This window comes from Lottia gigantea (assembly GCF_000327385.1).
Source record: "Lottia gigantea unplaced genomic scaffold LOTGIsca_35, whole genome shotgun sequence".
NCBI classification, from domain to species: Eukaryota; Metazoa; Mollusca; class Gastropoda; family Lottiidae; genus Lottia; species Lottia gigantea.
Genome location: NW_008709190.1, coordinates 129251 through 141959, shown reverse-complemented (window position 1 = coordinate 141959; position 12709 = coordinate 129251). Strand labels below are relative to the sequence as shown.

Here is a 12709-nt window from a genome sequence, read left to right as displayed (position 1 = left end):
ACTGACCTTTTGACACAAACTGGCCAAAAGGATGAGGTAATTGTGTGCAAGGTCCTGTTTTGAACAACAAATGTATTCTATGTAAGTTATACCGCAGACAAAAATGTAAATAATAAGTAATTTAACCCTAATGTGCCACGCCCACCTGACCTTTTTTGTCATAAGTTAATTCATATTTAAAATGTCTCGTTGTGTTCCAAATTCCAAGCTTCTACAGCAAATAGGTCATAAGATATACATACACCCAGCTCAAAGAAGTGAAAATATTCACATCTATTGTATATTCAATAGATGAATTTATTGCTGAGAGATACCTTGCTTTATTTACTTCAAAAAAACATACTCATCATTAACTAGATTATATTACATTCTAACACAGCTACTTTAAGCAAATCATAATACAATACATCATCACTTTAAATAGATTAGATTATCCAGATTAAAGATGCACAGTCCTAGTCAGTTAGTTTCTCCTTTTAAGCCTAGTTAAATCTCTAACAGGGGGTAGCTTAGAGCCTATAACTTCCTCTTTGATAAATCAGCCATCAGAGAGGTTGGTTAGATTTCTTGTTGCAAAGAAATTTGAAAAATTCAACACTTTAATTGTCAATCCAACCAAAATAAAATTTGTTTAAGCTTCCTTCAGCATTTACTTTCAAAGTAATTTGGATAGATAAGGAAATAAGAAGTGGATGGCATAGATTTTATCAGAATTTAATTATTGATTAGGACCCATGCTCTTTCAAAGAATTGGGGTCTCACGGCTTTAAAATTCAAAAGTTTGTCACTTTAAGCCTAAGTCTAGTTTTTTCAATACTGTTAAAAACTTCAAAACTAAATAAATTATTTTGAAACTTAAAATCTAAGTCGATTTTGATAGTCAAATATAGTCTAAGATAAAAAAATCTGTATTTAATTTTCTATTTTCCTAACTGTCACTACTGAGCATGGGAAAAGGAAGGTCCAAGAAAGTACCAAATGCTAAGAGTACCAGATCATCTACTCGTACCAGTTCTAGTCCATATGCTAGACCTAGACCCAGAAATGCCACAAATAATATTCAAGATGATAATGGTGCCAAGGTGACAAGGCCTACTACAAGTACTGTTGTTAATGGAAATGATGATGTTAGTTATGTAGATACAGACACAGCAAATAATGTCAATAATGAAACACCAATTTTACCCTTGGGGGATCCAGGTAATGTGTTTAATGCTTCTAATATTGAGGGGCCTGTAAACTTTGATTGTGGGCTTACTCCTTTAATTGCTGCTGACGATAGTCAGCAGAATAGTGGAACTGTCATTTCCACTGTTATTAACACACCAGATCCTGTTGAGAGTACACATAGTATTCTTGGATGCAATGTACCCCTATCAACAAGGCAAAAGATATGTCAGGGTGAATATGTGGATTTAGCACTTATGCTAAGGACCACAACTAAGGAGCCTGAAAGACCCCTATCCATAAGTCACACTGGGGAGCTAATTTCTAAAGAGAAGATATCATCTAAGATATTAGATATAGAAAAGTGGACGAATGCATTTATCATATTTATGAGTATATACATTTCTGCACATCCTTGTAAATCTCAAGATCTTCTCAAATATATGAGATCTGTGCGCTTAGGGGCCTCTAGATCCAGGGGTATGGGATGGAAATTTAGATTAAGAAAAGCCGCTGACCCTACTAGCTCATGGGGTAATGTTGATTATGAGCTTTGGCTAATATATATGGCTAATAATACCAATAATCCAAAATTTCAAACTGCAAATAAATTTCATTCAGGTTTTTCTACAACTGGAAAATGATTTGAATATAATAATAAAGGATCATGTTTTATCACAAACTGTCAATACACACATACCTGCATACAATGTAACTCTGATCATCCAAAAATATATATTAATAGCAATGGTTCAATAAATAGCAACTTCAAGAAAATGAATTCCAATTTCAGATATTCATCCGCTAACAACAGACAACACAACTCCCAATACAGAAATCAAGCAAATTCAGGATCACATAACTACAAGCACACTAATCAGCGACATTTTAAGATGCCTATTTAGGAAAAATGGATATTAAGTCAGCTTTTCGGCTTTTAAGGGTATTCCCTTTAGATTTTGATCTTTTGGGTTTCAAATTCATGGACAAATACTATGTAGATAAATGTCTTCCAATGGGCTGTTCAATTTCATGTTCTATTTTCGAACCTTTATCAACATTTCTAAATTGGCTTATAATTTCAAAATCAAAACAAACTGGAGTCGACCACTATTTGGATGATTTTATTTTTTTCTGCAAGTGTCTGTATAAATGTAAGGCATTGATGGATGTCTTCCAATCTATGTGTAATGAAATAGGAATACCTTTATCTGAAGAAAAGACTGAAGGGCCAACAAAAAAGTTAGTTTTCTTGGGATTGGGTATCGACACATCCAAATTGCAAGTTTGCATTCCTGAAGAAAAACTAATTCAACTGAAATTTAAAATTGACTATTTCCTAACACGAAAAAAAGTAAAACTAAATGAGCTCCAATCACTTGTGGGAATGTTAAATTTTTTTGGCAAGGCAATAAGATCTGCCAGACCATTCAATAGAAGATTCTATGACGCTATGTCTGGGGTAAAAAAATCTTATCATTTTATTAGAATCAGTAACGAAATGAGAGAAGATTTAAATATGTGGGCATTATTTTTATCGAACTTTAATGGGGTGAGATATTTTCCAGAAAGAGAGTGGGTATCATCAAATATTCTTCATCTATATACAGACAGTGCAGGTTCTCAAGATCTGATCTAAGAAGTCTGATGTGGCATTTAGAACAACACTCAGTTGATCATAAAATCGGATTTGGAGTGCTGTTGGAGCTCAGGCCCAAGTCCAATGCTTGTTGACCCCTGTACACTCAGGGTCAAGCATGTATACATGTTTATGGTTTTAAATATTTGGATGGTTTATGGTTTTAAAATATTTGGATGATTTAAAAATATTTTGATGGTTTTATGGTTTTAAAAAATATTTTGATGGTTTCATGGTTTTAAATTAAAATATGGATTCAGTAAAAGAACTGACTTTAATACTATATTATGATCAATCAATAATTTTGGTGTATATCATTATCTATATTATATTGGTAACTGGTTGGCTTGCCATTTTTCATGTTGGCAGCCAAAATCAAAAATGAATTTTATATATATATTTTTAATCAGCTGTGCCATATCACTGCCAATAAAGTTTACCTAGACATCTGTATTTTAGTCTTATCTTTTCTGCAATAATGTAAAAACACTGAAATTTCAAAAATTCATCAATTTAAATTATGCATTATATATCACTGGAAAGAGCAAGATGAGCACATTCAGAATCCATAAAAATTAACCCTCAAAGTTAATTAGGTCTCAAGCTAGAGCTGTTTTTGGATTGCTATAAAACCGAAAGTAGATGTCAGAGGTCAAATTTGAAAACAACTGATAGCCAAGGTCAATGACCCAATAAAGGTCAAGATCATCAAAGGTCAAGGTCAAAAATTGAAAATGTTGAATTTTCAAAACCTGTTCCTTTTTTTGAATTATGAAGCTGAAACAACCTAACTTCTAAGACAAAGTGGCTCAAAGGATTAGGTAATTGTATGCAAAGTTGATTTTGATCAGATAAATTCTTTGCGAGTTACGCCCTTGGCCAAAAATGTCAATAATGAGTAATTTAACCCAGATGTGTCACGCCCACCTAATTTTTTTGGCATAAGTTAATTGATATTCTGAAGTTATGTTGTGTTTCAAATTCAAGCTTCTACATCATACAGGTCAAAAGATATATGTCAACAAAAGGCAACAAAGGTCAAAAACAAAAATTGAAAATATGGAAATTTTAAAACCCGTTTCTATTTTTGGAACTATAAAGCTGAAACAACTGAGCTATTAACACAAACTGGCCAAAAGGATGAGGTAATTGTGTGCAAAGTCCCTTTATGAAAAATGTATCCTATGCGAGTTATGCCCCTGCCCCCAATAATTATTAATTCAACCCGAATGTGCCATGCCCACCTCAACTTTTTTGTCATTGGTGAATTCATCTTCAAAATGTCTAATTGTGTTCCAAATTTCTAGGTTCTACATCAAATAGGTCATAAGATACACATACACCAAGCTCAAAGAGACATATATATATATTGTAAAAGAACATTCAAATTTGAAAATTCGCGAATTCCCAATTTGCTTTAAAAAAATGATTGTAATATATCACTGGAAAGAGCATGAAAAGCATATTAAGGTTAATAAGGTCACATGGTAGAACAGTTTAAAGTTGTGAATTTGGCTGTTTTCGGAATGCTATAAAACCGAAAGTACAAGTCGGAGGTCTAAGGTCAAAGTATCAACTGATAGCCAAGATCAAAGACCTTTAACCTTATAAAGGTCATGGTCATCAAAGGTCAAAGTCACAAGATAAAACTTGCAAAAACTTCAACCAGAAGTTGCAAAAAAGGAAAAGCGAAATTCAAAAATTATACACGTCCATTTTTTCATAGAGGCCCCATTTTTCGATGCAAAAACAAAAAAGTTGCAAAAAAATTGAAAAATTTGAAAGTGAGTTACTAATTTTGTAATTTTGTAATTTTTCAAGTGCTATAAGGTCAGAAGTTACAGGTAGATTGTAAAACTGAAAACCCCAGGAAAATCTACCCAAAAATGCGACCTCTAAAGCCTTTTTTCTCCTTTTTACACATGATGAACTGTGGCACTTACGGTTTTGCAAAAATGTTCCAATTTATATTTATGCACATCGTCGCCTATATAGAAGGTCTATGGTTGTTGCAAATACTGCAGTCTTAGCACAGGAAGGTGTTTAAAAATCAAAAAAAAAAAGAGAAAAAAAGAATTGACATTTTAATAACAAACTGGGACTTTCCACAAAAAAAAAAACCACAACCAAAATTCAATAATCGGTCTCCAATGATTCCATAGACATCACATTTATGCAATTTGATCAAACCCTGATTCTGAATTTCGATTTATACCATAAAACAAAATTATATCAGAAGCAAAGTCCCACAATAAATAAAAGTCATTTCGAAAACAAAGCAGTGCGTTTGAAAGAACGCAATAAAAAATTAACAATGACAATACAGCTTCTAGCTCAACCTCTCTATGGAACTGTTTTTGAATTATTGCCCTTGACTTAGTAAAATTGTGTCAAAATTTGTTTGAGAACACAAAGGTTTCATGATGGGGCAGCTGTTATGCTGGGAAATAAAGGTGGCGTTGCAGCCCTTTTGAAAGAGAAATCTCCCATAGACTTGCTCTTGTCATTGTTGACGTGGCCAAAAATGTACCAGAAATAGCTAAGTAGGATTTTTTTCTGTCGGTCGCCTAAACAGCTGTCCAAATTGAAGGTCTGGCAGGACATTTTGGACCAACCTAAGGTGAAGCCCTGTGAGGTTCACAAGGTTCGATGGTTGTCGATTACCCAAGCAATCGAGAACTTCGTCAAAACTTTGCCTGCACTACTAAAGATGTTAGATGAGACATATGATTATGACATTACTGCCACTTCACTATGCGTCCACCTCACAACATAAAAATTTCTGTTCTTAACAACTTTTTTACAAGATTTGTTTCCTGCCATCAATATCCTCAGTAAAAGTTTACAGACTTGAAACGAAATGTCTAGGCTTGTTAAAAGTTTCATTTCCTCCATGAAATCTACCTACATGACCAGTTCCCCTGTATATGGGCTGAAATTCAGGAAGTTCATGGAGGATACTGAGGATGCGGATACTTTCATGAATGAACCAATGAAAAGGACTGTACATGATGGCACCCTCATGAAAAAAATTAACGAAATTGTGGGGAAAATAATTGATAACTTCGAGAGTATGGGTGCCTTTAGTTTCTTTGACCCCCAAAAATGGCTCATACTTAGGACACCTATTTTCGAAAATTATAAGAAACTCTCATTCTCCAAACTGTTGGAGAAGTGTGTTCAATCCTCATTGACTCACCAGTTCCCTCACTGTACTCGGGTATGATGATAAGATGCATTTTGCCAGTATCCAGTGCAGAGTGTGAGAGAGGTTTTTCACTTCAAAACATCAAGACACGTTTATGATGTAGCCTCTCCATCTCACCACTGGACCAGCTCAGGAGAGTTTCATTAAACGGGTGCCCGATTGAAAACTTTCAACCCAGAAGTCGTAATCTGTCGGTGGAAATTGACTAAAAATCGTCATCTTTATAAAGGTAAACATCATCAATATTACTATAAAATGTTGTTAATTGTTATGTTGTGTATTTGTTATTGTATTATAGTTGTTTTATTAAATTATGTAAAGATAATATAAGTGCAAACAAGACAATAAAGATAGCTTGCCAGGAAAGGTAATATACGCCCACTGGCAGCTTTGATTTTGAAAAAAAATATTTAGCAGTACAATAACTATCACCAGTATGAAATATTCAACCTTCAGTCATACACTTCTTTTGAACTCTTTAGGGCGATACTGAATAATATTGATCAATTTTTAGCTCGTGAAAACTCTAGAAGGCAAACATTCAATCTTCAGCAAGGGACTGAATAATGAAACCAAGTTTTGTAAAAATCCAGTAAGAATCATGCCTTTTAGGGTTTAAAAGCTAAATTTTAAAGCGTTTTCAAGAACAAGGGCAATAACTCATACTAAATATTTTTCGATTCTTCTGATTTTCAATAGGGTTCATCCTTGGATGATAACGAACATTCACATCACGTTTCATCAAAATCTGTCAACAATTGTGCTTTCTAGAGTGATTACGAGCTAAACATTGAACGCGTTTCCAATAGCAAGGGCAATAACTCATACTAATTATTTTTTTTATTTTTCTGATTTTCAATGGGTTTGTCCTTGGGTGATAACAACCACTCATGCCAAGTTTCGTCAAAATCTGCAAGAATTGTTTCTTCTAGAGTGTTTACAAGCTAAAATTGAACGCGTTTTCAAGAACAAGGGCAATAACTCATACTAAATATTTTTCGATTCTTCTGATTTTCAATAGGGTTCATCCTTGTGTGATTATGAACACTCATGCCAAGTTTCGTTAAAATCCATCAAGAATTGTTCCTTCAAGAGTGTTTACGAGCTAAAAATTGATCGCGTTTTCAAGAACAAGGGCAATAACTTATACTAAATATTTTTCGATTTTTCTGATTTTCAATAGGGTTCATCCTTGGGTGATTATGAACACTCAAACCAAGTTTTGTCAAAATCCATCAAGAATTGTGTCTTGTAGAGTCTTTACGAGCAATTGTGGATGGACGGACGGAAGTGGGTGACAGCAATATACGCCCCCCATTTCATGTGGGAGAAAAAAAATGCTTTATAGCCCCACATACAATACTTATAGGCCTAGTAGTAGTAGATCAACTTCCCCCCTTCCAAAAAAAAAAAAACATCGTTCAAAAATGTCTGACTGGGAAAAAAATAAATAAGCAGCCCAGAAACTTTCATCCGCTTTCATTGAAATTTGGTGTGATCATCTTTTACAATGAGATCTTGGTCAAGTTTGTATTGGACGATTTTTTGCTGAATTTAGGACTTAGAACTTAGTTAATAAATCAAAATTTGTCTGTGAACACACTTTTCATCCCATTTAAATAAAAATTTGTCAAGATCAAATTCATTGATATATATAATTACTGTTAGTTGTTTAAGTTGAGTTTTTCCACTATATATATTAACTCAATATCAAAGAAAGATATCAAGATAGCTTGCTAGGCAAGGTAATGTACGCCCACTGATAGCTTTGTTTGAAATTGTATATTTGTTAGAAAATAGCAAACATAGACACCAGGAAATATTCAACTTATACCCAAATCCATCACAAACTGTGCCATCACAAGTTAAAAATCAAACACATTTGTAAGAATAACGGCAATAATTTGTATTTTATATTTCAAAAGGTTTAGTTTTGATTGTGATCAATTTCATCAAGTTGTCAAATTTGTTTTAGACTTCTGCTTTGTAGAATAAAAATTACGTGTTTTACAAGATTTTTGATGAGATTTATCCTTGGGTGATTTCAATAAGTCTGTCATGAATTGTGTATTTGCAGATTATATTCAAGCAATAAATGCAGTCTGACATAAGCTCATTAGGCCTATTTAAAAGTGGTGGGCAAGTTGTAAAAGACTATTTAAAAGTAGTGGGCAAGTTGGCAAAACACAGCCACCACAATATTGCAGTCTGACATACAAACTCATTTATAGGCCTATAGTAGCCTATGCCTATAGTAGCCTACTTATCCAACAACTCAATTCAATCTTCCAAGAAACAAAACCTTTCCCCTATGACCCATGTTTAATTTCATTTTTGTATCAGCACAATTGGTGAAAATGAAATGATTAAGCAAACCTTTTCACTTGAATGACATTTATAAAATGAAATCAGATAACCTGCTGCATCTTGGGATGTCACATGACTAAGCTATGATTGGATATCTGTCTTGGATTTTCCACTTGGTCTATTTATAGTATCTTATGATGCTGTACATGTATGGTGGCTGGTTAGGGACATGTTAAATGATTAAATTAAATTTTCTTATTTGTTAACTAAAATAGTTTCTCAGGAAAATAATGACATCTATTGTAAATTGTGATTATGAACAAAAATATTGTGACTTGTAGAGTCCGTCAAGAATTGTGCCTCCTAGAGTGTTTACGAGCTAAAAATTGAACGCGTTTTCAAGAACAAGGGCAATAATTCATACTAAATATTTTTCGATTTCCCTGATTTTTCTATAGGGTTTATCCTTGGGTGAATACGAACACTCATACCAAGTTTCCTCAAAATCTGTCAAGAATTGTGCCTTCTAGAGTGTTTACGAGCTAAAAATTGAACGGTTTGCAAAAACAAGGGCAATAATTCATACTAAATATTTTTCGATTTCGCTGATTTTCAATAGGGTTTATCCTTGGGTGATTACAAACACTCATACGAAGTTTTGTTAAAATCCATCAAGAATTGTGCCCTGTAGAGTGATTACGAGCTAAAAATTGAACGTGTTTTCACGAAAAAGGGCAATAATTCATACTAAATATTTTTTGATTTCGCTGATTTTCAATAGGGTTTATCCTTGGGTGATTACACACACTCATAACAAGTTCCGTTAAAATCCTTTAAGAATTGTGCCTTCTAGAGTGTTTACGAGCTAAAAATTGAACACGTTTTCAATGACAAGGGCAATAATTCATACTAAATATTTTTTTATTTCGCTGATTTTCAATAGGGTTTATCCTTGGGTGATTACAAACACTCATACCAAGTTTCGTCAAAATCTGTCAAGAATTGTGCCTTCTAGAGTGTTTACGAGCTAAAAATTAACAAGGGCAATAACTCATGCTAAATGTTTTTCAATTTCGCTGATTTTCAATAGGGTTTATCCTTGGGTGATTTCGAACACACATACTAAGTTTCATTAAAGTCTGTCATTTCATGTGGGCGTATAAAAATGATAAAATCCGACGTGAAAGTAACGTGTCAGACACCTCAGGGTTAAGTCTGCTTTGCACGATTTTTGATATCTCTAGAACAGTAATTGTCTAATGTTTAAAGACTGTGATCTTGTGACCTTGTGACCTGAACAAATCTATCCAATAATGTATTCACTTTTGTTGTGTGATGTTCACTTCCGATTTTACCGCCATTTGAAAATTGCAATTTCCAACTTTAAAGAGCTCTAATTTACATACGACAACATTTTTTTTACATCTTTATTACGTTTAATCTTTTCTTTTCAATGGTATATAACACCTGATATTTTAACCTACATTACGCTTTTAAAATTTTTAAAATTTGATACCGACTTCTAAAGTGCGTAAGTTAACTTTTGTCCCATAAATTCAGCCTTTACTTGAAATTTTGAACATACAACATAATACACATGATAACAGTCCTGGCAAAATTTATTGGCACATCCTGGTTAGAGTCACATTTATGAAGATATTTACAATTTGTCAGAGCTCGCATTTTCAGCTATAAATTTATGCAAGAAAATAGATCACTACTTGGGTCAAATTGTGATAAAGGTAGGTCTATTTTTGGCTTTTAACAGAATAGAAATGATTTTACAATTTACTTTCAAAGGTCAAAGGTCATTGATCTACCATGTGCATTCATACTTCAATCTTCGAATATAATGTTTAAAACTCTTTCCCTTTGATAAATAAGGCTAGATTAAAGTGAGACAATAGTTATTGTAATACTTACTTGTATCCAACAGAAGTCAGTGTTTTTAAAGGATAAGTAAAGTATCTAACAACACTACTTCGTATATTAGAAACAGTAAAATACACAAACACTGCATATACAATGCACCATGCAATTTTAAGAAAAAGGAAAGGTGCTAATTTCACTTTTGATAGTCCAGGAATAGTTGTTGTATCCCATAAATATTTCATATGTGACATTTTTTCTTTCTTCTTTCTATTTTTCTCTGTATCTTTCTCTTTCAATGCATCATCTGAACTTCTGAAATTTATATTTAAAACTAAAAGCTCTATATCAAATTCTGGTGAGAAGTGTGCATTCTTCATATCTATGAGACATCTATTGAACCATTAAACATGTTACTAAAAGGAAACTAGAGCTAAATGTAGCACAGAAGCACAACTTTGCAATCGATAATTTTTGTGGAAACTCTTAAAAAAAACCTAAGTTTATCTCGAAACAAATCATTTAAAGTCTAATAATTAAATCACGATTCCGTTAACATGGTACCACGCAATTTGATTGGATAACAGCGGTCACATGAATTCGGTTTAAATCCGTGTAAACGGAATGTAAATATAAGCTCTGCCCCTTAACGGACTACTTGAGGTCATTGTCTTTCCTTCGAACATCACCAGAGCCTAAATCTACACTTCACTGAATGATTACCGTATTTTCCAAATTCCTTCGAATGTGCACTCTCTAAATATCAACAAAATCATGATTTATGGACTAATTCGTCTTTCAATAATTGAACTTTATATGTGGCCGCTGTGTCAACTTTCAAGCAGTAGACAATAGACTATAAATGGGTGACCTACTTATTGCTGATTGGCTGTTCTCTTGGATGTCTCTATTGTTAGTTCATTAACGTTATGTTAAAATTTTACGTATTTATGCCTTAGTTTGTTGCTATTACACAGATTTATACAGTGTACACAAGTTTTTTCCGTTTATACATCTTAAACTGAAAAGATAGCTTGCCAGGCAAAGTAATATACGCCCACTGGCAGCTTTGATTTTGAACATAAATATTTAGCAGTACAGTAACAATCACCAGTATGATATATTCAACCTTCAGACATACACTTCTTTTGAACTTTTTGAGGCGATACTGAATAATATTGAGTATGAGTTATTGCCCTTGTTCTTGAAAACGTGTTTAATTTTTAGCTAGTGAAAACTCTAAAAGGCAAATATTCAAAATTATGTAAATAATTGTAGTTTATGTTAAGACATCCATTCTTTCCTTTCTTAATTTGTAAACCTTTACGACAACCTCCTTCACGACAGCCTCGTTTACGACAACCTAGTTACTTGGAAGCACAGTATTTTCTAGCTTATGCAGTAACAATTCTTTATAATTTTCATAATCTTTTACTTTGTTCTCTTGCTACAAATGGAAAACAGAAAGAGCACTCGAAAAAGGTGTACGCCTAAGAGATTTTTAAATGACGCCGTTGACATTAGTAAAATTGGTAGTAGTAGTGAAGGCAGTGAGACGGAGACAGATCAAGACCCTTTACCATGTGCTCAGCCGCAACTTCCGGTATATCCATTAGATATTATTGATGATATCACACCTGTTCCTGAGAGTCAGGCTTCTACATCTTGGCTGAATAAAACTAAAAAGAAGGATTCGGCTGCTACTGATACTATTTCTAGGCATATTAGGCCTTATACTATTCAAACCAGCAATGTTATTGGTAAAAACAATAAAAGAATTCGAACTAGCTTTCCTAGTCAATCTACTCAAGAAGACTTTACTCCAGAAGAGTTGTCTCCCCATCTTACGAGAATTATTGAACCATTAATAAACTCTTAGAGAAACAAAGAAGTGCACCCTTTACTACAGATCTCAACCATAATGTTACCCATGTACCCAGTTCCTGTAACTATTCTTCGCAGTTCAACAATTCTGATGGTGCTGTAAATGTAGTTGGCAATCAACTGTTTTGGAGTTGATCCAACTACTTTATCCTCTGTGGACTTAATCTCGTCAGAGGTTAGAAACCAGATTTTGGAAGGTAAAGACGTTAATTTGAATATGCTTTTGATACCTAATTATTTATTGCCAGTCGACAAAAAGAGAAAGATGACAGATTAAGTAGAGACTTGTATTTAGAATTTATACTAGCCTTTGGGAAATATAAACAAATCATTTGTGATGTTTTTCCCAATAGAAGCCAAGAATTGGATTTTTATATGTCTCATATCATAGAAACTGCTCATATTTGGCCCAAGTGTTTTTATAAATATCACAAGATGTTTTCTGCAAAGTGTGCCATGCTGCTAGCTGATAAAAACATTAAAATTGATTGGTCAAAAGGAGATTCACAATTGAGAAATTTGAAGGTGAACTTGTGTAGTAACTGTGCTTCCACCATGCACTCAATTGCTATGTGTGGTAAACCCATTGTGCTTAAATCGAATATGTCCAGTGTTTGCAGATCAATTTGTAGAAG

General features: G+C 33.5%; 2 protein-coding genes across 2 annotated transcripts; both read left to right on the top strand.

Moving 5' to 3' along the window:
- Window positions 1-947: 947 nt before the first annotated feature.
- On the top strand, window positions 948-1811 carry LOTGIDRAFT_162608 (hypothetical protein; the record flags this gene model as incomplete). The annotated part of the gene is made up of 1 exon (XM_009058623.1): window positions 948-1811. The coding sequence occupies one exon, from the start codon at window positions 948-950 to the stop codon at window positions 1809-1811; it is 864 nt and encodes a 287-aa protein (XP_009056871.1).
- Window positions 1812-11643: 9832 nt separating this feature from the next.
- Window positions 11644-12069, top strand: LOTGIDRAFT_162607 (hypothetical protein; the record flags this gene model as incomplete). The annotated part of the gene is made up of 1 exon (XM_009058622.1): window positions 11644-12069. The coding sequence occupies one exon, from the start codon at window positions 11644-11646 to the stop codon at window positions 12067-12069; it is 426 nt and encodes a 141-aa protein (XP_009056870.1).
- Between the last annotated feature and the right edge of the window lie 640 nt (window positions 12070-12709).